At 48.8% G+C, this 27,348-nt stretch overlaps 1 protein-coding gene across 1 annotated transcript in view; it reads left to right on the top strand.

The window, feature by feature from the left end:
* Positions 1–27,348, top strand: part of LOC140393308 (uncharacterized) — a 160,711-nt gene that overhangs the window by 125,164 nt on the left and 8,199 nt on the right. The window contains exon 13 of the mRNA XM_072479621.1: positions 11,837–11,914. Coding sequence (XP_072335722.1) covers positions 11,837–11,914 — 78 coding nt within the window. The remainder of the gene's footprint in view (positions 1–11,836; positions 11,915–27,348) is intronic.

The raw sequence follows: 27,348 nt of genomic DNA on the forward strand, positions 1-27,348 counted from the left end.
TGTCAAAGCTCTTGACAAAGAGTGCTTTGACAAAGGGTCATCTGGACTCGAAACGTTAGCTCTTTTCTCTCCCTACAGATGCTGCCAGACCTGCTGAGATTTTCCAGCATTTTCTCTTTCGTTTCAGATTCCAGCATCTGCAGTAATTTGCTTACATTCAGTGGCTTGGCCGCCACAGCCTGAGACTGTGACCCCTTGTTCTAGAACCCTCACGACCAGAGGGAAACAGCATCCGTGCACCCTGTCTGTCCAGCCCTGCTAGAATTTTATACTTTTCAATGAGATCCCCTCTAATTCTTCTATATTCCAGAAAATACAGGCCCAGTCGACCCAATCTCTCCTCACACAACAATCGTGCCATCCCAGGAATCAGTCTGCACTCCCTCTGTGAGAAGTATATGTTAATGTAAATACACTACAACTAAGTAAACACTAGAGGGAGCACCAGAGACAATATGACATGCAGACATACAGCTAATGAACACATAGAATAGGACAGGAGCAATGGGCAGTCAAGACACCCAGAGGTGACACTACCACAAGGGGGCAACCCATATAAAAGGACAGGGCACACATGTTCTGTCTCTTTCCACAGGCGACACTCAGAGAGAAGGACGGGCAGATCAGAAGCATCACACCCACCGCATGGCTTAGAGCAGACTGGTTAGTTAGACTGAGTTACTGTAGCAAGATTAGCAGGAGAGTCGAACTCAAGTAGGAGAATTGTTAACTGTTCAATAAATGTGTTAAACCTATCTCCAAGTCTGAACCTTCCTTTGTCAGAGTATACATCAAGGAAGCAGCTTATGCTACATGGAGAAGCAGAACACAACAATTACATACAATACACCAGGTGTGGTCTCACCGCGCCCTGTACAGTAAGACATCCTTGCTCCTGTATTCAAATCCTCTTGCAATGAAAGCTAACATAATATTTGCCTTCCTAACTGCTTGCTGTACCTGCATGCTTGCTTTCAATGAACCCCTTCTAAAGTTCTGTGCACCTTGGCAGTGTTAGGTTGGCACCCAGGTGGCACTGCCAGGGTGTCAGGCTCACACTGCCAGGCTTGGCAGTGCCAGAGTGCCCGGGTAGTGCCAGGGTGCCATCCTGCGTTCGATCTTGCAAGGCCTGCCAAGCTGGGTAGATCTAGGAAGTGGGATCTCCCGGCATCCACAGGTCACGCTGTGCCGCGCCAGGCTGGCGTTCCAGCGCAATGCAGCCTATAGATCCCGCCCCAAGTGTTCTACTTCAAACATCACACTCTGCCAGAGGTGTAAAATAAGTGTTGCAAAAAGAAGAATGTCCTTTAATTCTGCAGCTTTTGAATTTTAACTTCAGTCCCTGTTTGACCTCAGAAGAGAAACAGGGTATCGGACAAGCAATGCGTCTCTGTCTACCATTTACAATCTAGCAGGAAGCAATAGAAAGACCTCTGTCCAGGTTTAAAATTGCTTGGCCCTCGTCTACACTCTGAACGACTGGGAACATTGGAATTTCTCGATCTATGCCATTAAGACTAATTCATCTCTACAAGCCTTCTTCCATTGTGGGAGTCTTTGCTTCTGGAAAGATGGATCAGCCTGCAGAAGTCAGCATCATTGGACTGTTGATTCTGGACTCGTGTAAAACCATAACACGTTTATTTTTATTGTGGTCTTGCCTGTACCCATTTCCTTCCCTTACCCCTCTTTTATTGGATGAATGCAAAAGGGGCGGATGTTGCAAAACCCCTGTGTGTGTGTGTATATAAAATAAATCACCCCTTTTATTTTGCCTTATCACTGGTTTGCTATGGGGTTATCCATGGAGGATTGAAGCACTCCAAACTGAGGAGCTGGGGGGAGAAATCGAGGCTGTATAAATTATCCCCCTCCTGCTCGCAATAGTGTAGAGAACAGGGCTTGTTTAGTCTCTACACGTGTTGGCTTTTAAGCACGGGTCCTGATTAGTCAATATTTAAAAGAAGCATGTAATTATGCCAACACTCACCTTTAAATACTCATGTTTCTCTCACTTGCAAGCAATTACCAGGTATTCAGCTGGGAGAATTTAGACTGCAGACATGATCATAGGTATTAAACCTCAGCAATTTAAAAAGTAATCTTTTTAATCTTCTGGTCAATTTTGAGGCTCTTTTCTCTCCCGACCCCTCCAACCTTCCCTCCCAGAATGTGTCTATTGAAGCCACTACTGGCTCCACAGGTGCCTGTCAAGTGGCCATTTCTGTTGCGAGAATATGGGTCTATTTGGCCTGGGGGGGGCATCATCACAGGATGTTTCCTCATCCATTTGGTCCACACACCTAGAGGGGGCTGGGTAACAGTGAGGAATTGGAGTATTAATTGGGTGTTCCTCGCATTGCAATGCACAATTATAATGCCCCTTACTCCAGTGGAACACCAACCTTTTGAAGCAAATAAGATACAATAAGACTAAAAGAGCATATACATAGGCTGTTTGGCCCATGATTTCTGGGCTGTCTGTCTGAAAGAACCTAGATCAGTCCCATGTATATAATTATAATATTGATGCACGATCAATTACTATTAAAATGAGGTTGTATCATACCTGAAGGCTTTAATAGACTAGAACTGTTCCCCAGCAGCTTCGGTACAGAATGAGGGCTGCTGGGACGGCACCGGTTCTTATACCCTGCCTGTCAGGGCGGAGCTACATACAAAACAGCCAATGGTAAACTCCTAGGTTTAACCAATGGTCTTCAGCCTCTCAGGCACTGCAATACCTGATAATACCACATTCACCCCCTGTTAAAAAAGAGTCCGGTGGGGGTGGTGGCCAGTGGTTACAATTGCATTTAACATGAATATTGAGGTACCGTGATACCTCCTTACAGGGTTGTAGAGAATATTTACAATTGTGGAAGATATATACAGTCAGTGTTTATTTACAGTTACAGATCGGTTATACTGAAGCAATCAGTCGGTCGGGTGGCCTGGTCGTCCTCCTGGATCGTCTGAGCCTCGGTGGTGATTCCGGTGGGGGTCCGGGTATCTGCGACTCCGGGAGCGTGGCTTCGACCTCCATGGCAACTTCATCACCCCTAGACGGCGCTGGTGGGGCAAACGGTTGACAAGAGAGGGGGGAGGCCTGTAGGGGACGTTGGTGGGTGGGAGGGCCTAGACAGGGGTGGTGGGAGGACTGACCCTCCTGTGAGGTGCTGTGGAGGGGAGGGGGGGGGGGGGTGGTTCGGGTGCGCGTGGGATTCCGGTGGGCGCCAGGTCCCGTAGGGAGACCGTATCTTGCCGGCCGTCAGGGAACGCCATGTAGGCGTACTGGGGGTTAGCGTGCAGCAGGTGGACCCTCTCGACCAACGGGTCCGACTTGAGCGCCCTCACGTGTTTTCGGAGCAGGATGGGTCCGGGTGTTGCGAGCCAAGTCGGGAGCGAGGTCCCGGAGGAGGACGTCCTGGGGAAGACAAGGAGACGTTCATGAGCTGTCTGGTTGGTAGTTGTACAGAGCAGTGACCGGATGGCGTGGAGGGCCTCCGGGAGGACTTCTTGCCAGCGGGAGACTGGGACGGCCCTGGACCGTAAGGCCAGTAGAACGGTCTTCCAGACCGTTCCGTTCTCCCTCTCTACCTGCCCATTTCCCCGGGGTTTGTAACTGGTCGTCCTGTTTGAGGCGATGCACCTGTTAAGCAGGAATTGACGCAGTTCGTCGCTCATAAAGGAGGACCCCTATCACTGTGTATGTACGCGGGGAAACCGAACAGTGTAAAGGCCTGGAGGGCCTGGATGATGGTGGTTGTGGTCATGTCGGGGCAGGGGATGGCGAATGGGAACCGGGAGTACTCGTCAATCACGTACAGGAAGTACGTGTTGCGGTCGGTGGAGGGGAGGGGGCCTTTGAAGTCCATGCAGAGGCGTTTATAGGGACGGGAAGCCTTTATCAGGTGCACCCTCTCTGGCCGGTAGAAGTGCGGTTTGCACTCCGTGCAGATTTGGCAGTCCCTGGTGGCTGTACTGACCTCCTCGATGGAGTAGGGCAGGTTGCGGGTCTTGATAAAGTGGAAAAAGCGAGTGACCCCCGGGTGGCAGAGGTCCTCTTGGAGGGCTCGGAGGTGGTCCACTTGTGCGGTGGCACATGTGCCGTGGGACAGGGCATCAGGAGGCTCATTTAGCTTCCCGGGACGATACAGGATCTCGTAGTTGTAGGTGGAGAGTTCTATCCTCCATCGGGTGACATTATCGAGATACGGAAACGTTGCGCGCAAGCCGTACCGGTCAACCATTTGGTCCATCTCGCGTTGGAAGACCGAGACCCCGTTAGTGACACCAAAGGGAACCCTTAAAAAATGATAGAGCCGCCCATCTGCCTCGAAGGCAGTGTATTTGCGGTCACTATTACGGAGGGGTAGCTGCTGGCAGGCGGACTTGAGATCCACCGTGGAGAAGACCTTATATTGCGCGATCCTGTTTACCAGGTTGGATATGCGGGGGAGAGGGTACGCATCCAGCTGCGTAAACCTGTTGATGGTCTGACTGTATCCAATGACCATCCTATGTTTCTCCCCGGTCTTTACCACCACTACTTGAGCTCTCCAGGGACTGTTGCTAGCTTCAATGACCCCTTCCCTCAGTAGCCTTTGGACCCCTGACCTGATGAAGGTCCGGTCCTGGGCACTGTACCGTCTGCTCCTGGTGGCGACGGGTTTGCAATCTGGGATGAGGTTCGCAAACAGGGAAAGCGGGTCGACCTTAAGGGTCGCGAGGCCGCAGACCGTAAGATGGGGTATAGGGCCGCCGAATTTGAAGGTCAGGCTTTGCAAGTTACATTGGAAATCCAACCCCAGGAGTGTAGGCGCGCAGAGGTGTGGCAGGACATAAAGGCGGAAATTGTTGAGTTTCCTGCCTTGGACCGTGAGGTTTGCTAGGCAGAACCCCTTTATCTCCACCGAGTGTGAACCGGAGGCCAGGGAGATTCTTAGGTTTACAGGGTGGGTAACAAGTGAACAGCGCCTTACCGTGACGGGGTGTATAAAGCTCTCCGTGCTCCCAGAGTCGATCAGGCAGGACGTCTCGTGGCCGTTGATGAAGACCGTCGTCGTTGCTGTTGAGAGTGTCCAAGTCGATTTTGGTCCAGAGTCACCGAGGCCAGATGAAGTAGTTGCGGGTTTTGATCGGGCAGCGTGTAGTCGGCCGTGCTGTGGCCCCATCCAAGATGGCGTCTCCCATGGGTCGCACATGGTGGTCGGGGAATGGACAAAATGGAGGCGCCCATCCGTCCAGCGTGGTGTCCGAGGAACAAGATGGCTGCATCCGTGGGTCGCACGTGGCCCTAGGATAGGGGGGGTGGCGGTGAGTGCTGGCTGCTTGGGGCCCGAAGAGAAGATTGCCGCGGCGGTCCGGAGTCGCCGCTGGAGACCGCGGCCACCGCTCGTGCCTGGCAGACCCCCACAAAATGGCCCTTCTTGCCGCACCCTTTGCAGGTGGAGGTGCGGGCCGGGCAGCGCTGGCGGGGGTGCTTCGCCTGTCTGTAGAAGAAACAGCGGGGCCCGACGGAGTTAGCGGGCCGTCTTACAGCGCAGGCTTGCGGGGACACGGGGAAAGTCTGTGGGGCTGCCGCTGTGGGATGCCCCGCTGCCCAGGGGGCCGCCGCGCGGTCGGACGCATAGGATTGCGCGTTTCTGGAGGCAACGTCCATGGACCCTGCCAGGGCCCGTGCCTCTCTAAGTCCCAGGGTGTCTTTTTCTAAGAGCCGCTGGCGGATCTCTGAGGGGCTCATACCTGCTACGAAGGCATCCCGGATTAGGAGTTCCGTGTGCTCGCTCCCCGAAACTTGCGGGCAGCCACAGTTTCTGCCCAGCACCATTAGCGCGCGATAGAACTCCAACGATTCCCTGGGGCTTTGCCGTCTCGTTGCAAGCAGGTGACGTGCGTAGACCTGATTTACAGGGCGGATATAATGTCCTTTTAACAGTTCGATCGCTGCATCGAAGTCCTCCACCTCCTCGATGAGGGTGTAGATCCCAGGGCTTACCCTTGAGTGCAGGAGATGCAGTTTCTGCTCCCCTGAGAGTGTGCCTCCGGCCGTCTCGAGGTAGCCTTTAAAGCACACCAGCCAATGCTTGAAGATCGCCGCCGAGCTCTCCGTGTGGGGGCTGAGTTGCAGACACACCGGCTTGATTCGGAGATCCATCCTTTCAGCTTAAGTGTAGTCTATTAAATTGAAGCACGATCAATTACTATTAAAATGAGGTAGTAACATAACTGAAGGCTTTAATAGACTAGAACTGTTCCCCAGCAGCTTCGGTACAGAATGAGGGCTGCTGGGACGGCACCGGTTCTTATACCCCGCCTCTCAGGGCGGAGCTACATACAAAACAGCCAATGGTAAACTCCTAGGTTTAACCAATGGTCTTCAGCCTCTCAGGTACTGCAATACCTGATAATACCACAAATATAATAATCTTTATTGTCACAAGTAGGCTTACATTAACATAACACTGCAATGAAGTTACTGTGAGAATCCCCTAGTCGCCACATTCCAGCGCCTGTTTGGGTACACTGAGGGAGAATTCAGAATGTCCAATTCACCTAACAAGCATGTCTTTTGGGACTTGTGGGAGGAAACCGGATCACCCGGAGGAAACCCACGCAGACACGGGGAGAACGTGCAGACTCTGCACAGACAGTGACCAAAGCCGGGAATCGAACATGGGCCCTGGTGCTGTGAAGCAACAGTGCTTACCAGTGTGCTACCATGTACTGCCCTGCTCTTGCCCTATAACCCCATCAATATTTCCTCATGGGGGTGCAGTGGTTAGCACTGCTGCCTCACGCCGCCAAGGACCCGGGTTCAATCCCAGGCCCGGCTCACTGTCCGTGTGGAGTTTGCACATTCTCCCCGTGTCTGCGTGGGTCTCATCCCTGCAACCCAGAGATGTGCAGGTTAGGTGGATTGGCTATGCTAAATTGCCCCTTAATTGGGGAAAAAAGAAGAATTGGGTGCTCTAAATGTATTAAGTAAATAAATAAACATTTCCTTTTTCAGTATTTATTGAATTTCCTTTTGCAAGTTACAACTGGATTTGTTTACAACCCTTCCCTACGGTCTGCAAATGTGACCCCGAGCTTCCAGCCGTCTGCCATTCTAAAACTCCCCCCGACTCTCACCCTGGACGCCCCTATCCTCTGCATCCAGCACTGCTCCACTGAAGCTCAAGTTAAGCTTGAGGAACAGCACCTCATCTTCCAATGAGACGCTTCGCAGCCATGGGCTGGTTTAGCACAGTGGGCTAAACAGCTGGCCTGTAAAGCAGAACAAGGCAGCAGCGCGGGTTCATTTCCCGGCCTCCCCGAGCAGGCGCCGGAATGTGGCGACTAGGGGCTTTTCACAGTAACTTCATTGAAGCCTACTTGTGACAATAAGCGATTATTATTATAGTCTCAACGCTTGAGTTCAACAATTTCAGGTCATGAAATTTCTTTTGGACAACAGCAGTTGGTGACAACACATTCAAATATTTTCTCTTCAAATATGCACACATTTATTTATATTTAATGCTGATATCAAGGCAGCGTTTGACTGGGTATTGCATCAAGGAGCCCTCGCAGTAAGTCAGTAAGAATCAGGGATAAAGCTCTCCACTGGTTGGAGTCATACTTGGCACAAAGGAAGATTGTGTTTTCTGAATATCAATCATCTCAGCTCCAGGACATCACTGCAGGAGTTCCTTGGGGTAGTGCCCTAGTCCCAACCACCTTCAGCTGCTTCATCAATGACCCCCCTTCCATCATAAGGTCAGAAGTGTTGATGTTCGCTGATGACTGCACAATGTTCAGCACCATTCACGACTCCGCAGATACTGAAGCAGTTCAAATGCAGCAAGACCGGGACAATATCCAGGCGAAGGCTGAAAAATGTCATGTCACATTTGCTCGACACAAGTGCCAGGCAATGACCATCTCCGATAAGAAGGGATCTAACCATCTCCCCTTGAAATCCAATGGCATTACCATCACTGAATCCCCCACTATCAACATCTTTAGGCTTACCATTGACCAGCAACTGGACTAGCCATATGAGTTATGTGGCTACCAGAGCAGGTCAAAGGATAGGAATCCTGCTGTGAGTAACTCACCTTCCAGCCAAGCCTGTCCACTATCTACAAGACACAAGTCAGGAGTGTAATGGAATACTCTCCACTTGCCTGGATGAGTGCAGCTCCAACAACACTCAAGAAGCTCAACGCCATTCAGGACAAAACAGAGCTATGTTTCTATGTGGAAGGGAGAGCTTGATTGCTCTCCCTTCCACAAACATTCAATCCCTGCACCAATGATGAACAGTGGCACCTGTGTGTACCATCCGCAACAACATTGCAGGTACTCGAGGCTCCTTCGACAACACCTTCCAAACCACCTTCTCAAGGGCAACTAGGGATGGGCAATAAATGCTGGCCTAACCAGCGACGCACACATCCCGTAAATAAATTTAAAAAAAGATTCAGTTCCTTTATTGAAAGTTCCTATTGAATCTGCTCCCGCCACCTGTCCAATCCCTGATTCCAGTTCACAACTTGCTGCACAACTTTGTTTTCCTCTTGGCGTCTCTGGTGGTTTTGCCGATCAATTTAAATCTGTCTATTGTGGTAACTGATCCTGGTGCCACTGAAAACAGTTGCTCCGTATTTATGCTCTCAAAATCCTTCAAGGTTCTGTACACCTCCATTAAGCCTTCCCTGAAGATTCTCTGCTCGGAGGAGATCGACCCCAGTTTATCTAAATGTGTTTTCAAGTCTACATTTGTTATTGGTATGTTAATTATATTGTTAAGATATGCAGGCGAAGGGCATTGTTTGATTCAGTACCTAGAGCACCGAGAAAAGGAGCTTCTGAGTCACAGGGACGGTAGGTCGGATGTGTAGTCATCTGTATATGCAGCACGGTAGCATAGTGGTTAGCACCATTGCTTCACAGCTCCAGGGTCCCAGGTTCGATTCCCGGCTTGGGTCACTGTCTGTGCGGAGTCTGTACGTTCTCCCCGTGTCTGCGTGGGTTTCCTCCGGGTGCTCCGGTTTCCAAACACAGTTCAAAGATGTGTAGGTTAGGTGGATTGGCCGTGATAAATTGCCCTGAGTGTCCAAAATTGCCCTTAGCTTTGGGTGGGGTTACTGGGTGATGGGGATAGGGTGGAGGTGTGGTCTTGGGGAGGGTGCTTTTTCCAAGAGCCGGTGCAGACTCGATGGGCCGAATGGCCTCCTTCTGCACTGTAAATTCTATGATTCATATCTGAAGGTGTGTAAAGGGTTAACATCTATAAGTAAGTGCTAGATAACCAGTAGATGGCAGCACCAGATAGATGTCTATGAGGAAACTCAGAGTTCCCGCCTCTTCATGTTGGGAGTGATGACTGATCAGAGTTAGAGAGAGATAGCTTAGTGTGCAGGTGCAGTTAATCATCATTATATATATATTTAATCTTATTTATCTAATCGACAGTTATAGTTATAGAAGAGTCAATGAACTCAGTTAATTTATAATCGTTACTCAATAAACAGTATTTGCTTTATTTGAAGACTTTGAGTGTTACTGAACATCAAGCATACGACCATTCTGGCAGTAAGCAAATGAGTAACAAGATATTACTAAATGTAATATAACCGGATGTAGCCACATATAGTGCTGCATTCTGTAAATAAACCCATTATCAAGAACAGTGTAGTGTCTAGTTTCATATTTCGTCAACTGGCTTGGGATTTAAAAAAATTAATTTTCACGAGATGTGGCCGTCGCTGGCTATGCCCACATTTGTTGCCCATCCCTGATTGCGCTTGAGAAAGTGGGTGGTGACTGCCTTCTTGAGTTGTTGCAATCCCTCTGGTGTCGGTACACCTACTGTGCTGTTAGGGAGGGAGTTCCATGATCTTGACCCAGCGACAGTGAAGAGTGGCATGGAGGGGAACCTCCAGGCGGTGGGGTTGCCAGATATCTGCGGCCCTTGTCCTTCTAGATGGTAGTGGTCGTGGGTTTGGAAGGTGCTGCCTAAGGAGCCTTATTGAAGCAGTGCATCATTTGACACTGCTGCTATGGTTTGTCGGTGGTGGAGGAAGTGAATGTTTGTGGTGCCAATCAAGTGGGCTGCTTTGCCCTGGATGATGTTGAGCTTCTTGAGTGTTGTTGGAGCTGCGCTCATCCAGGCAAGTGGAGAGTATTCCATCACACTCCTAGCTTGTGCCTTGTAGGTGTTGGACAGGCTTTGGGGAGTCAGGAGGTGAGTTACTTGCCGTAGGATTCCTAGCCTCTGACCTGCTCTGGTAGCCACAGTATTAATATGGCCAGTCCATTTCAGTTTCTGATCAATGGTAACCCCCAGGATGTTGATAGCGGGGGATTCAGTGAGTTAACAATATTTGCTTGGGACTTGCTGAAGCACTGTGTGATCCTTGACCTTACTTTTAATGAAGAACAAAGGAGGTGAAAGAAAGCAATGAAGGACAGAAAGTTGGAATAAAAGGAAAGAGCGGGAAAGAGGAGAGAGCCAGAATGAGAAGGGAATGGGAACTAACTGAATCCAAATGGAGAGGAGGGAAGAGACTGAGAGAAAGAGGGGCTAAGAATGCAAAGGGAGAGAAGGGAACAACAATAACAACTTATAATTATATAGGGCCTTTAACATAATGAAACATCCCAATGTCTTTGGAGCATTAGAAAGCAAAATTTGACACTGATCCACATAAAGCAATATTAGGGCAAGAGACCAGAAGCTTATTTAGTCAAAGAGGTAAGTTTTAAGGAGGGTTTTTAATGAGGACAGTGATGCAGAATGGAGGGGAGGTTTAGGGAGGGGGTATCAGAGCTTCGGGACCAGGCAGCTGAAGGCATGGCTGCCCACTGGCAGAGCATTTGAAATTGGGGCTGCTCGAGAGTTCAGAGTTGGATGAGCGCAGATATCTCGGAGGTTCCTCGGGCTGGAGGCGATTACGGAAATAGGGAGTGGGAGAAGCCATGGAGGAGTTCGCACAGCAGGATGACCATTTTAAGACCCAGGCGTTGCTTAAACGGTAACCAGTGCAGGTCAGCAAACACAAGGGTGATGGGTAAACTAGACTTGGTGCAAGTTAGGACAAGGGCAGCAGAGTTTGGGTTGACTTCCAGATTTCACAGGTTAAAATGTGGAATGTTCAAGTCTGCAGGTGACAAAAATATGAGTGAGGACGACGAAGGAAGGGCTAGTGAAGAGAACTGTGAGTTTGAGAAGGATATCACCCTTATTGTTGCAGTTCTGGCTAGGATCAACTAACCGAGCAAAGGACCATGGAAGAATCTCCAGCTGTCCCAGTCTCTAAGGCGAATGGGTGAGCTCAGGTTCCACATCTTTCATTTCTGCTGTTCAAAGTAATGGGGATGTTGCCAGCGATTTTTAACACTCAGGAATTAGTCTGTGTTTGGGTTAGATTATGGTAAACAAACATCACCAATGGGATACATGTTCAAAGGCGTGACTGATATATGGGAAAACCGACCTCTTCCCTCATTGTCGGTCCTGTTACAGTGGGATGATTTGTTGTTCTAGAAACTTTGTCGGTTAAAAGATTGACAAGTGAGATTTTCCAGATTGTGTTTCATTGCACTATGCAAGAGGTAGTGGGAAGTATATATGTCTATATATGTTTTTAAAAAGCTAGTATTTACTCAAACTGTTCTTGCATCGTTAAGCACTTTGGAGTGAAACAGCAGTTTTGTGCATGGCAAGACTCCGCGATTCAGATGAGTGACCAGTTCATCTGTGTTTGGTGCCGGTGGTTGGGGGAGGAGTTTTGCCTTGTCCAATTATCTTGTCATTATATTTCCCCCCCCCTCCCCCCCTCAGGCTGCCCTGTGCATCGTTGTGGATTGGAAATGTTACTGTTCACGTCAAAGAGAAGCAGCTTAAAGATCTGTTTAGAATGTAAGTATGAAACGTGCCCAGTATTTGCATTTGTTAAGCTGCATGGATTTTACTGCCATTAACTGGAGCAAAGCATCCAAACCATCCCTCTCCTTTCGGAGACCGTGGGCTGGATTCTCCGTTGTCGGGATTCTCCGTGTTGCCGGCACCCCGGGGGGTTTCCCGACGGCGTGGAGTTGCCCCATAATGGGGAACCCCATTGACCGGCCGGCGAAATGGAGTATCCCGCCGGCGTTCTGAACCAGAAATCTGCCGCGGTGGAACGGAGAATCTAGCCCCATGTGCGTCCACCCGTTGAGGACTCTGCGTATTTAACTATGTGATGGGACATCCGGGGCGAAATTCTCCGGTATCGGCACGATGTCCGCCGACTGGCGCCCAAAACGGCGCAAATCAGTCGGGCATCGCACCGCCCCAAAGGTGCGGAATGCTCCGCATCTTGGGGGCCGAGCCCCAACCTAAAGGGGCTAGGCCCGCGCCGGACGAATTTCCGCCACGCCAGCTGGCGGAAAAGGCCTTTGGTGCCCCGCCAGCTGGCGCGGAAATGACATCTCCGGGCGGCGCATGCGCGGGAGCGTTAGCGGCCGCTGACAGTTTCCCACGCATGCGCAGTGGAGGTAGTCTCTTCCGCGTCCGCCATGGCGGAGACCATGGCGAAGGAGGAAGGGAAAGAGTGCCCCCACGGCACAGGCCCGCCCGCGGATCGGTGGGCCCCGATCGCGGGCCAGGCCACCGTGGGGGCAACCCCGGGGCCTGATCGCCCCGCGCCCCCCCCCAGGACCCCGGAGCCTGCCCGCGACGCCTTGTCCTGCCGGTAAGGTAGGTGGTTTAATCTACGCCGGTAGGACAGGCATTTTAGCAGCAGGACTTCGGCCCATCCGGGCCGGAGAATCGCGGGTGGGGGGGCGCTAACCGGCGCGGCGCGATTCCCGCCCACGCCGAATATCCGGTGCCGGAGAATTCGGCAACCGGCGGGGGCGGTGGGGGGGAAGAGGGGGTGGAAAATCCCACTGCCGGGAAAGGTGCAAAAAGTCGCGGCCTTGGTATCTGGGGCATGCGTTTCATCGGAAGTGCTTATTCTAGGTAACTGCAGTACCTCTTAGTCCCGTAGGTGGCAGTCTGATGTGTAATGTTGAAGCTGCCGCCCGGTGTAGCACGAAAGGCAGGTTGAGTATATTATTTTGAGATTGTCTAATCTGGCTGCCTGGTTCCAGAAATTCATTCAGAATTCTTTCTGAAAATGTTTTTTTAAGTTGTCATTGCAATCTCTCTGTTACTGACATTTAAGCCGTCCAAAAATAAGGGTTTAAACACACTTTTTAAAAATATATAATTACATCATGCGCAGTGGTATAATTACATTCTAAATTAAATTGTCTCTCAAGGCCTTCATTAAAGGTTTTACTTGAAAGCCTCAGTTTCTCCCTAAAGCCTAAGCGTACGTGGACTTGATCTCTTTAACTAAGGCTAATTTTATATTAATCCTGTGGAATGGAGTGCGGAGGGAGTAGCTGGGAGGGTTTGCAAGTGAGCTGAATGACAGGATTGCAGGGACAGGGGAGGAAAACACATAGGGCTGGATTATCCGTTCCTGAGTCTAAGTGCTGGCACGAACAGAGAGTCCGCGGGAAGTTCACAACAGGAAAACCATCGCAAACCCCTCACTGATTCCAGTACCAGTGAGGGGAACACCCACGGACTGCACCGAAAACGGCCGGAGAATGGCCGGGTCCTGTGCCACGCATGCGCAGGGCTGACGACCTGCACCAGTGGCGCCGTGCTAGAACCCTAACCCGCCAACCGCGACCCCGCAGCTCACGTCCTGGCCATCCCCCACCAGACCCCCCAGCGATAGCAGAAGCCCCCCCCCCCCGGCCAGCGGCACGGATCCCGGATGAGTGTGGCCGCGCTGGACACTGTCCACAGCCGGCACGCCGGGTTCCCGACCGCTGGGACCACACGTGGCCTGTGCCGTCGGGAACGCGGACCATTGGGGGCAGAACAATCATGGGTTACCGGCCGATGACGCGCCAACGGCCTTGCAACTGCGCGCAGCATGGCGAACGGGCGCCGGCCTCGGTTCCGCCGTGGAATCCATTCCCTCCCCGATCGCCGATCACGATTTCGGTGTCGGGTACGGAGAATCCAGCCGATAGTTTCTGTGTGGAGGTGGTGGGAAGCGCCAAAATGGTGGAACGGTCCAGGGGTTTACAAGGCGATGGGAATGAGGGGGCTGGTTTAGCTCACTGGGCTAAATCGCTGGCTTTGAAAGCAGACCAAGGCAGGCCAGCAGCACGGTTCAATTCCCATAACAGCCTCCCCGAACAGGCGCCGGAATGTGGCGACTAGGGGCTTTTCACAGTAACTTCATTGAAGCCTACTCGTGACAATAAGCGATTTTCATTTTCATTTCACATAAGGCAAACTAAGATGATTAGGAGAGCAGTCGGTGAGAAAGGAGTTGAGTGCCATACTTTCTCTACCAAGAGTCTTGAGAGCAAAGCAGAAAGGACAGAGAGATGCAAAATGAGAAGTTCACACGGGCAAAAATCAGACACGGAACATGACGAAAGAGGAGAAGCAGAGAGAAAACAACACCCTAAGGGAGTGGTCATATCCTCTGTGTGAGATGTCACAGGCCAAACGGCAGAATAACCAGAAATTAATATTTATTAATTCTGAATAACCTTTTCTGCAGATTGATTTTTAAAAAGACACAGGACACTCTACAGTCTTTTTCTCATTAGTGACATTGGATGCAATTAATTTCTCCCCTTGGGCGTTGGTGTTCTGATCTCTGGTCAGGTGACCTGCCTTTCTTCCCTGATCAAACAATACTTCTGACTTCAGAAGAGCCGTTCTACTGGTTCGGGGTGGTATTTCGCTCGCCTAATTCACAGCCAGGCCAAATAGCTGTGGGTTCAGTGGGCCACACTCTGGCCTCTGAGTCAGAAGGCAGCAGGTTCAAGTCCCGCTCCAGGGATTCCAGCACACAAATCAGGGTTGGCACTTCGGCCTAGCCATGAGGAAGCTCCACACTGTCGGAAGGGCTGCCTTGAAGATTACAGAGTCTGCTTTCTCTCAGCTGGATCTCCCGTGGCAGTATTTTGAAGAACAGCAAGGATATCACCAGCGTACTGGCAATTATTTAATCCTCAATCCGCATCACCCCCCAAAAAAATAGATGATATGTCCATTGCTGTTTGCGGGATCCTGCTGTGCACAGACTGGCTGCTGGGCTTCCTGCATTACACCCAGTGACTACACTTCAAAATAAAAATGACTTCATTGGCTGTAAGGTCCTTTGCGACGTACTGAGTGGGGAAGGTGCTATATAAATGCAAAGCTTTTTCTTTCACTCGGAGAATGCCTTGAATCTGATTTTAAAAAGCAGCAGCATTATAAAGGTTTCTGGGGCGGGGCGGGGAAATGTCTTGCTGAATAACTTTCGCTACGCTTCGCAAACCCTGGTCTTATTTTGTTGTGTTTGCACCTTGCTATCCTCACCACTAAGAATGCATTGTCTTATCCTTACTCTTAAAAATGCAGTCTGTACAGCGACAGCAAGACTATTTCCTCTGCGCGCTCGCTACACCGGTATTATAAAACTGTCCTTTATAAAAGGGATTTACAAGACAGTCACCACATACAACTTCGAGAGAAGACTTTCTCATTGTGCTTCAGAAACACTCCTATGTCAGTTCTCTGGACAATGACACTAGCACTGAAATATGCTGCCTGAAATAGGGTACGGTAAATTAAATATTGACATTGGATAATTTAATGTTTTAAGGGGTATGAGAGTCAGACTGGTTCTGTCGAGACGCTTTGCTCACAGAGTCTTTGAAATAGTAATTTAAATCATACGCTGCTATTTAGTTAAAGGGCACGTGATAGATGGATGCCATGTCTCGGGAACAAAAACTGCTTTTAAAGTTGCTCAGTGCCTGTGTTAATGCTGCCTGCACCCAAAAGATTAACAAGCAAAACGTTGTCTCACTTGACAGTCGCGTTAAATCCAAGATTTCCCATTGGCAGCCCTGACACTCACAGCCTGGGAAGCAGCTGCGCTAGTGGTAGCACATCATCCAACATAAAAACAGCGAGGTTCCATATTCTGAAGAGTGAAAGGTTCTGCATTTAAAGTGTGTTCACGGGTTGGTTGCGTAGTGTCAGCTAGTTTACACTTGTGACTAGCTATTGGCTGGAGTGCTTAGTTTCGGTGTTGAGATTCAAGTTGCATGCACATGCTTGTTTTCAAATCACTCCATGGAGTCAGCTACCCCTCCCTAACTCTGGAGCTACCTCCAGCTCCACAACTCTGTGCTCCTTCGATGCTGGCCTCTTGTGCATCCCGCACCTCCTTCACTCCGCCAAAGGCAGTCATGCCATGAGCTGCCGCTCTTGTCCTCTTTTAAGAATGATGTGGAGATGCCGGCGTTGGACTGGGCTGAACACCAGGTTAAAGTCCAACAGGTTTGTTTCAATACCACTAGCTTTCGGAGCCCTGCTCCTTCCTCAGGTGAATGAAGAGGTATGTTCCAGAAACATATATATAGACAAATTCAAAGATGCCAGATGCTTGGAATGCGAGCATTAGCAGGTGATTAAATCTTTACAGATCCAGAGATGGGGTAACCCCAGGTTAAAGAGGTGTGAATTGTGTCAAGCCAGGACAGTTGGTAGGATTTCGCAGGCCAGATGGTGGGGGATGAATGTAATGCGACATGAATCCCAGGTCCCGGTTGAGGCCGCACTCATGTGTGCGGAACTTGGCTATAGGTTTCTGCTCGGCGATTCTGCGTTGTCGCGCGTCCCGAAGGCCGCCTTGGAGAACGCTTACCCGGAGATCAGAGGCTGAATGCCCTTGATTGCTGAAGTGTTCCCCGACTGGAAGGGAACACATGAGTGCGGCCTCAACTGGGACCTGAATTTCATGTCTATATATATGTTTCTGGAACATACCTCTTCATTCACCTGAGGAAGGAGCAGCGCTCCGAAAGCTAGTGACATCGAAACAAGCCTGTTGGACTTTAACCTGGTCTTGTAAGACTTCGTACTGTGCTCTTTTAAGAAGACTGCGTCCAGCACCGCTGCAGTCGGGCGGAAGCCGTGCTGCTGGTCAGCGGGGGGGGGGGGGGCTTCCACGGGGGCTGGAAGGACTGGTGGGGGGTGGCCAGGGGCGCCACGCTGTGGCGGATCGGGTCCGTGTTTTACGGCGCGACCGCTGCAGATCATCAGCGTGCGCATGCGGGGCCACGGATCCGGCCGTTCTCCGACCCTTTATTTCACGGAGGCCGGAGGTTTTACGCGCCGTGGCTTCTAACCCCCTCACTGTTCACAGGATCGGTGAGGGGGCGCCGCCGTTTTTTTTTCAACGTCGCCGCAGATCCTCCACACTTAGCCTTAGAAAGGAAGAATCTGGCCCCAAGCTTTGAATCACCTCTTTATGTGGTTCAGTGTTAAAAGTTTTATTAATGTTTCAGTGAAGTCTTTGCGATTATTTTCTATCCTAATCCTTTCATGACGTTGAGTATCACTGGCTATGCCAGCATTTATTGTCCATCCCCAATTGCCCTTGAGGAGGGGATGGTGAGCTGCTTTCTTGAACAACAGCAGTCCGCGTGGTGTAGACGCTGTGAGAAAGGGAATTCCTGGATTTTGACCCAGTAACAGTAAAGGAACAGTCATATATGTCCAAGTCAGGTTGGTCTGTTGGGGGAGAACGTGGTGACGGCGATGGTGTTCCCACGTGTCTGCTCCAGGTGATCGAGATCGCGGATTTGGAAGGTGCTGCCTAAGGAGCCTTGGCGAGTTGCTGCAGTGCATCTTGTAGGTGGTACACACGAAAGCCACTGTGCATCAGTGATGGAGGGAGTGAATGTTTTACTATGTTAAAGGTGCTATATAAATGCAAGTTGTGTGAACCATATTAAATCTGAAAAATCCAACACTGCTATATACTGACACTGACAGAAAACAAGCCTTACCAGGCTATACCCCCCTCAGGCGAGTGTGGAGAGACAATCCAGACACCTATTGAAACTCCTAACTGTCTTAAGGAAGAGACATGACAAGTGAAAGGCACTGGATATTGAAACAATGGCTGCCACAGAGAAATGCACCCAAAATGTCAAGCAAATACACAATGGGTAAAGTATTTCAAGGCAAGGCTGCATTAATTAGAGAACGGTGTCAAAAAGTCTTCATTAGAGGAAACAAGCTGGGGGCTTCTCTCTCTCTCTCTCTTTCTTGGAATAGCACTGTTGCCCAGTTTGAGAAGCCAACTCCACCGGACATCTACCAGCAAACCAACATTTGGTTTGAGGGCAGCACGGTAGCTAGCACAGTTGCTTCACAGCTCCAGGGTCCCAAGTTCGATTCCCGACTTGGTCACTGTCTGTGCGGAGTCTGCATGTTCTCCCCGTGTCTGCGTGGGTTTCCTCTGGTTTCCTCCCACAGTCCAAAGATGTGCGGGTTAGGTGGATTGGCCATGCTAAATTGCCTTAGTGTCCAAAAAGGTTAAGTGGGGGTTACGGGGATAGGGTAGATACGTGGGCTTGGGTAGGGTGCTCTTTGTAAGGGCCGGTGCAGACTCGATGGGCCGAATGGCCTCCCTCTGCACTGTAAATTCTATGATCTATGACATCTCGCAATAGTTGCAATATCTTCTACATCTGACTGCATCCATAAAACCAGCTAACCCAAATTGGTCACAGCATTTGAAATCTAAGCCTCAAGGACAATTAAACAACACTTGATTGTTTTTTTTCTCCACCTTTTTATTGGACTCTAACTCCCCTTGGTGCGCACCGCATGAATGACTGCGCGAGGACCGAATGCTTGACGCTGTGTTTCATTATTTTTCTTTCATTTAGCAGTTAATACATTTGCTCTTTTCTTTGGCTCAGCAAAACCTTGGTTGATGGAGTTTTTAATGCTCAGAACTGAAATAGTTAAATGCGTTCTGATTTGGAAAAGGCATGTACTTTAAAAAGTAACTCAATCCTCTGCTTAACCCTTGTTTGGGATCAACCAAGGAGATCGACTAGAGGGGACCCCTTCTCACTTGCAGGAGTCCAGCTCTGACTTGGCAGAATAGTTTAAAAAAAAAAAAAAAATTTTATTCTCCTTTTTCACATTTTCTCCCAAACTTACACCCACCAACAATAAACAATAATTAGTAACGAATATGTCAATCCCCATATCAATAACAACGATCCCATCCTCCCACCAAACCCCAAACATTAGCCCACATGTTCACACAAACAAATGACAAAAAGGAATCAGGAATCACCCATAGTCGCCATTAACACACACAGCCCCCCTCCCCCCAACCCCCCCCCCCCCAACCAACCCCCCCAACTAATGTTCGATGTTATCCAGTTCTCAAAAGCGCATAATGAATAATGCCCATGAATTGGAGAACCCCTACATCCTTCCCCTCAGTTCAAACTTAACCTTCTCAAGAGTCAACAATTCCAACAGGTCCCCCCGCCACGCCAGGACACAGGGTGGGGAGGTTGCTCTCCAACCCATCAGGATCTGCCTTCGGGCAATCAACGAGTCGAAGGCTACAACATCTGCTCCGACCTATTTCCAACCCTGGCTGGTCCGACACCCCGAATATGGCCTATCAAGGGCCCGGGTCCAGTTTCACGTGCACCCCCTAAAAACCTCCTTCCAGTAATCCTCCAGCTTTGGACAGGACCAAAACATATGAACGTGGTTTGCGGGGCTCCCCCCGCAACGTTCATACACATCTTCTACCCCCTCAAAGAGCCGGCTCGTCCTCGCCTTTGTGAGGTGTGCTCTATATACCACCTTCAGCTGTATCAGCCCCAACCTCGCACACGAGGTGGAGGCGTTCACTCTCCGGAGCACCTCACACCAGAACCCCTCCTCCATACCCTCTCCCAACTCTTCCTCCCACTTTGCCTTGACCTCTTCCAGCGGCGTTTTCTCCTCCTCCAAAATAGCCCCGCAAACCGCCGACCCTACCCCCTTCTCCAGTCCCCCTGTCGTCAGCACCTCCTCCAGCAATGTGGAGGCCAGCTCCACCGGGAAGCTCTATATCTCCTTTCTGGCAAAATCTCGAAACTGCATGGATCTAAACATTTGGCGTGGCAGAATAGTTAACGAGATGCTGTACCTCTCTGCAACCTTTGCCCCATCTCCGTGTCATCCAGCAGTTCCAGACCCACTGCCACGATTGGTTCAGACCCATTGCAACCTGTTCTAGTGACTGACTGTCTGCCATCCCAGTGAGGATGCACAACACGCTGGTAAATACAGCAGCTCACCACAGCACCCTCCAAATAGACTCCAGACATTCAGACACTTGCAACTGAAAAGAAATTCTCTAAAATGATCTTACCTGTAATTTAGGCTTCTGGCCCTTCAAGGAAATTCTATAGATGCACCATAGAAAGCATCCTATCGGGCTGCATCACAGCCTGGTATGGCAACTGCTCGGCCCAAGACCGCAAGAAACTTCAGAGAGTCGTGAACACCGCCCAGTCCATCACACGAACCTGCCTCCCATCCATTGACTCCATCTCCACCTCCCGCTGCCTGGGGAAAGCGGGCAGCATAATCAAAGACCCCTCCCACCTGGGCTATTCTCTCTTCCAACCTCTCCCATCGGGCAGGAGATACGCACCAATAGATTCAAAAACAGCTTCTTGCCCGCTGTTACCAGACTCCTGAATGACCCTCTTATGGACTGAACTGATCTTTCCACGCATCTTCTCTACAGTTGCAGCATTATATACCCTATACTTGCCCGCTGTCAATGTTTATGTATTTTCATTATGTATCCTCATGTTTATCATATGTTCTATGTTTCGTGTATGTAATGATGTACGCAGAACAATACTTTTCACTGTACCTCGATACACGTGACAAATCTAAATTTAAAATCTAATCTTGCATTAATGCAGGGCCCAACTTGCAGTGGGTCACGGAGCAATCTACGAAGCCGTGTGAGGTCCATATTTGGTATCTTGGCACCATATCAACCATTGGCCGGTGTGACATCAGGAAAGTGTCAATTCGAGCTCCTCTGGCACAGGCTACGTGTGTGCCCTTCTCACAGCACCGTGCGGGAAGTGACAGGCGGCACAGAGCGCCGCACAAATGCGGTGCTAAGCGAGGGAATTTCACGCCGAAAGAATTTTCAGAGATCTCCCTAAAGTCACAGCCTGCTACGTTTGCCAAAGTTCAATTGTTTGTTCTTGTACTCTACCCTACTCTCTTTGAAGGGCACGGTGCCGAATACATTATATAGCTGAAAATGCACGGTGTTTGCCAAGAAGCGTTCTGCCTGGATTAGGATTCCATTGGCTGCAAACAAACAGCCAGTTTTCTTTTCCTTTTTCAAACCGTTTTCATCTCTCGGCGATTCAACTTGAACGGAACTGTGCTCCTGACAGTAACGTCCTCCAGAAGTGCTTGCTGCCTCTGCATGAGTAAGCGCCCTTAATGTCTCAGTGGTACATGGACTGTCTGTTGCGAAGATCCACGTAAACACCAGATAACAGTACCTTCTATTTTGTCTAGTCAAAATGCAGACTTCTGTCTCGGAATAGAAAGGGTGTGGCTCGTGGTAAATAATAACAATGATGTAAGTCAGGATCTGGAACAACATTTAGCTTTCAGATCCAGCTCAGTAGACCGGCTGAAGGGGAGAACTGAAACCAGTATTTAGAAGATTTCATTTACGGGGAAACACATTACAAACATGCACCTCCAAAACCCAAAAAGCATAGTTTCAGACTGCATCTGTATATAGGAACTCGAGTGAATCCCCAGTTACTGCCCACCACCTGAGTTCAATTAAACACTCAATTAATTTACAATTAACCATTTGCAAAACCTCTGGGTTGTGCCCTGTAAACCCAGCGTCTCCTTCCCAAAGAGCTGGGAGAAGGCTTGATTCCAGCTTCCCACTGACCAGTCAGGTTCATTCCAACCTGCAATGGAAAGTCCCCAGGTTTAATCCCCGAATTGCAGCACTGGTCTAATTTTGACTGTGAATATAATAAAGGAGGGGGGTGGGGGGAGTTTATAAGTGACAAAATATAGGGGATGGGAATTAGCCAGGTTTCTGATTCAATGCTTCGCTCCTAGAACACAAAAGTGTTAAAGCATTAAAGGGGGTGATTTAAACTTTGGCCAATAGTATGAGGGTATCAAGCAACATAGAGCAAAGGCAAGTAAATGGAGTTGAGGTGCATAGTAGCTAATAGGCAGAGCAAGTTCAAGCGACTTGCAACCCTATATAAATAAAGGAAAATGACGACTTTGTAATGTGGGATACGCTAATTCTAGTGTTTACATAGTATTCCCAGTGATGATTGTTTCTTTTGCTGTAATGACTATCCTTTAGTATAAAATGACATTGTTTAGCAATATGAACAAAGAGGGAAAGTTCAGTGATGTCAAGCAAGTGACCTCACCGTGGAGCTCACTAAATGGTTCCAGCTGGGCTTTCATAGTTTAGCACTAGCTGAACTAATGCGGTAGATTAATGCCTGCTAATTACTGCCCAGGTATCTGCGATTACAGCAGCAAGCTCTACCCTCTTACAGGTCCTGTTACAAACATGCAGATGTCTCGAATGTTTTTCGATGTGCGTCAAAATTATTGATCCAGATGTGTCAGATTTGTGTCAGTTGCATTGCCTAGTTCCCAGTCTTCACCCTTTGATCTTATAACCTCTGGATTAAAGGGCATTTTCAGATTTAACATAAAAGGCCGTTGTAACTGCATCAAGTAGGTAATGCTATAAAAATGAACAGAAAACAGGATTTCAGAATAGAATATACAAATCAGGGTTAAATAGCGAATCTGACGAATAGGACCACAACTGTATCACGTGAAGCATTTGGGCGGCACAGTGGTTAGCACTGCTACCTCACAGCACCAGGGACCCGGGTTCAATTCCAGTTTTGGGTAACTCTTCGTGTGGAGTTTGCGCCTTCGCCCCGTGTCTGCGTGGGTTTCCTCCGGGTGCTCCAGTTTCCTCCCACAGTCCAAAGGTGTGCATGTTAGGTGGATTGGCTTTGATCAATGTGGGGTCACGGGGATAGGGGGTGGGTTGGGGGTGGGGGGGGTGGGGGGGGGGGGGGGGGAAGTGGGCCGAGGTAGAGTGCTCTTTCGGAGCATCGGTGCAGACTAGATGGGTCGAATGGCCTCTCAGTAGGGTGGATTCAGCACAGATTCACTAGATTATTGCCACGCAGAGGAATTGCAAATAAAACATGAAAAATTTAAGCTGCTTTTGTTGGAAAAGAGGCGATTAAAAGAAATATTTGCAGTGTATAAATATCAGACTGTTGTCGATTTGATGGATGTGGTTAGAATTACGAAGGATGAGAGAGAGCAGAGAGAAACTGTTTCCTGTGGCCGAGGGTCCTAGCAAAAGGAGATCTGAGATTAAATGTTAAAAGATTTAGGACAATGAGCAGAAGAGATTCTTTTAGCACATGACTGTGAGGAAATGGAACATACTTGGGTTTTTGTGCTCCCAGAGACTGAGGTATATGGGGAGTGGGTGGGAATGCTTGCTTGAGGCTCAAGATCAGCCAGGAATGTATAGAAGGTTTGAAGGGCCGAGTGGTCTACTCCTGATATTTCTCGTGTTCTTATGGTGGTGTCAGCAGAGGCTGTGTGCTGGAAGGACGATACTTTTCTCACAAGATTCTCCAGTTTCTTGACTGATATGAGAAATGAGCAGCGATGTTTCTCACAATGAGAAAATTTACCAAGTTGGCCACAGGAGGTCAACCCGGAAGTCACATGGCAGATTGACGGGAAACCCCTATCAGGAATGAGTGCGACGAGAATCGGCTGTGTAGCCTTGCTAGACTATATAAGCCGGGCACTGAGTCCTGCTAGGGAGGGAAACCAATTTGTTGTACGCAAGGAAGGTGCCTTGGAGAGTGAAGAACTTGCTGTGTGCACACTGGGTGCTTCAGGCTGATCTCAAAATCCACTGATTTGGATTGAACTTTGGCCTGTATGAGGACCCGTACTGTTAATCTGATTTGCTATTATATATCGTGTTCAGTTTTTTTCCTGCTGGGAAACGGATTTGCCGCCCATGTTTAAATAAATAATCTTTTAGTGTCACAAGTAGGCTTACATTGACACTGCAATGAAATTATTGTGATAATCCCCTTAGTCGCCACATTCCGGCGCCTTTTCGGGTACACAAAGGGAGAATTCAGAATTCTCAGCGGGTACGGGAATTGAACCCACGCTGCTGGCCTTGTCCTGCATCACAAGCCAGCTGTCTAGCCCACTGAGCTAAACCAGCCCTGTATAAATAGGGATACGTTGTGTGTGAAGTTGGGCTCAAAGAAGAGCGAGGTGTTGATTTCCTTTCTTTTCTGTTCTGCTGAGTACCTGAAGACCTTTAAATAAATAAATGGTTTGGTATTTGGGCAACTGTTGTGAGCTATTGAACTGAGTGATCTACACGCCGCCTAACACCATCACCAGGCCTTTGAGGCATCGCATTATTTTTTGATGACATATGGGGAATGAGTGATGGAGGCAGAAACCACATCAATATTTAAGAATATTTGAAGTAGGCGTTTGCAGGAAAAGAGATGAAAGAGATATTGGAACATGGTATTGGACTGTTGTTAATGTAGAAAACAAGCACCAGGGCAGAGTATATGAGTTGGACGCCTCGTTTACATGTTGTACTTTTATGTGGAGAAAGTAGGGACTTTGGGATCATTCTCATTAGAGCAGTGAAGGTTAAGGTGAAACTCGACTGAGGTGTTCAAAATCATGAAGGGTGCATTTAGGTGCAATCTGGAGAAACTGTTTTCACCATCAGGTGGTCCAGTGATCAGGGAAACGGATTTAATTGGCCAAAAAAAGGCTGTGGTGTTCTTTGTGGTTCTAATCCGAGGATGGATTGCACAGTGTTTACAACGACCACAAATAGGTTTTATATTGAACAAAACTAAAGATTTATTTACACTCAATTGGATACGACACTTACTCCTAGATAATAAACAGTTGATAATAAACATACAATCCACACTAACCTACTACTAATCTCTACCCTAATATAATAACTATGATCTGCTCTCACTCACACTATCTTTCCTTCAGTCTGTCCTTTAGTTCTCTCCTCAACCTCTCACTATCCAAAACATTTTGCATTGACACATCTCTGCACTTTGTCAAAGGCTGTGCCGTACCTCTCAACATATTTTTTGTCTGCACTGCCGGTTTTCTCTCCGTTTCAATATGCCTACTTAGCAACAGCGACGAGAGTTCAAAGTAAATCAGTTACGCGGGAAGAACTTGGTAATGATTAGGAGATCTTGATCAGGAAACGTATCGATTCCAGGGCCTGAATTTACGGCGTGACAGAGAGGGTCTCCGACTTAGAAAATACAGCACAGAACAGGCCCTTCGGCCCACGATGTTGTGTCCTAGATTAATCATAGATTATCATTGAATTTACAGTGCAGAAGGAGGCCATTCAGCCCACTGAGTCTGCACCGGCTCTTGGAAAGAGCACCCTACCCAAGGTCAACGCTAAGGGCAATTTTGGACACTAAGGGTAATTTATCATGGCCAATCCACCTAACCTGCACATCTTTGGACTGTGGGAGGAAACCGGAGCACCCGGAGGAAACCTACGCACACACGGGGAGGATGTGCAGACTCCGCACAGACAGTGACCCAAGCTGGAATCGAACCTGGGACCCTGGAGCTGTGAAGCAATTGTGCTATCTACAATGCTACCGTGCTGCCCTTAAGAACAAATAAATCTACACTATATCTTTTTACCTTAATCCATGTACCTATCCAATAGCTGCTTGAAGGTCCCTAATGTTTCCGACTCAACTACTTCCACAGGCAGTGCACTCCATGCCCCCACTACTCTCTGGGTAAAGAACCTACTTCTGACATCCCCCCTATATCTTCCACCATTCACCTTAAATTTATGTCCCCTTGTAATGGTTTGTTCCACCCGGGGAAAACGTTTCTGACTGTCTACTCTTATCTATTCCCCTGATCATCTTATAAACCTCTATCAAGTCGCCCCTCATCCTTTTCCGTTCTAATGAGAAAAGGCCTAGCACCCTCAACCTTTCCTCGTAAGACCTACTCTCCATTCCAGGCAACATCCTGGTAAATCTCCTTTGCACCTTTTCCAAAGCTTCCACATCCTTCCTAAAATGAGGCGACCAGAACTGTACGCAGTACTCCAAATGTGGCCTTACCGAAATTTTGTACAGCTGCATCATCACCTCCCGGCTCTTAAATTCAATCCCTCTGTTAATGAACGCTAGCTTCACCGCTCTATCCACTTGAGTGGCAACTTTCAAAGATGTATGACCATAGACCCCAAAATCTCCCTGCTCCTCCACATTGCCAAGAACTCTACCGTTAACCCTGTATTCCGCATTCATATTTGTCCTTCCAAAATGGACAACCTCACACTTTTCAGGGTTAAACTCCATCTGCCACTTCTCAGCCCTGCTCTGCATCCTATCTGCATCCTAAACCTATCCACCATGGTGCTGGAGGCCCGAATTTGGAAGTGTTGCCCCTGAGCCAAGTGCCCAGGGGCAGTGGGGGTACAGGGGTAGTTGTAATTTGCACATCCATGGTACATGAAGTGTAATGATAACGATACACTGGGCCAATGCGCGGTCAATTCCAGCCCCACAAACCCCGGAACCCCAACACCCGTGAATTAATCAATAATTTGTATAAAAATCCTGAAATCTTTGGCCCTTTGCTGCCCAATAATTTAGTCACCAGGCTTGTCCGTAGAAACACAATTACTGTTTATTTATAACAGAAAAAAAGACGTAATATGCAGTAACTACAACGGCATAATGGCAAGCGAACCTACTATCCCCTTAACTGTCCCACACTCTACCCACACACACACAGAAAACAAACAAACACAGAAGGATGGAAAGGGGTAAAAATAAGAAGGATTAACGTAAAGAGGATAAGAGTCCTTGCTTTCGATGGTACTTCTTTGCAGCACGCTTTCATGCCAGCACGTTGCTTGATCAACGGCACCGGTGTACTATTAGTGATGTTCTTCTCACGCAAACATTCATTCAGTACTCACAGGCAGTAGGATTTCTTCCAGAGGGACGCTTTGGCCTTTACTAAACAGGGCCTTCAGCTCAAAGGTTCACTTTTGAATCTTCTTCGCTCAAGATTCTTTGACTCGCATCAAACCCAGTTTCCAGCCCGACTTTTAATCTCAATCCTTTGTAGTTTCAATAAAATGACATCCAGCCTTACTGGGGTGAGGGAAGAGTCCTTCCGCTGGGTTTTGAGAGAGATCCCATCATGTCGGAGAGAGAAAATCAGAGATGCCTCTTCCAGCTTCAGAACCAAAATCGAAACTAAAAACCACCCGCCCTTGAGAAACA

Source organism: Scyliorhinus torazame, chromosome 16 (genome assembly GCF_047496885.1).
Source record: "Scyliorhinus torazame isolate Kashiwa2021f chromosome 16, sScyTor2.1, whole genome shotgun sequence".
NCBI classification, from domain to species: domain Eukaryota; kingdom Metazoa; phylum Chordata; class Chondrichthyes; order Carcharhiniformes; family Scyliorhinidae; genus Scyliorhinus; species Scyliorhinus torazame.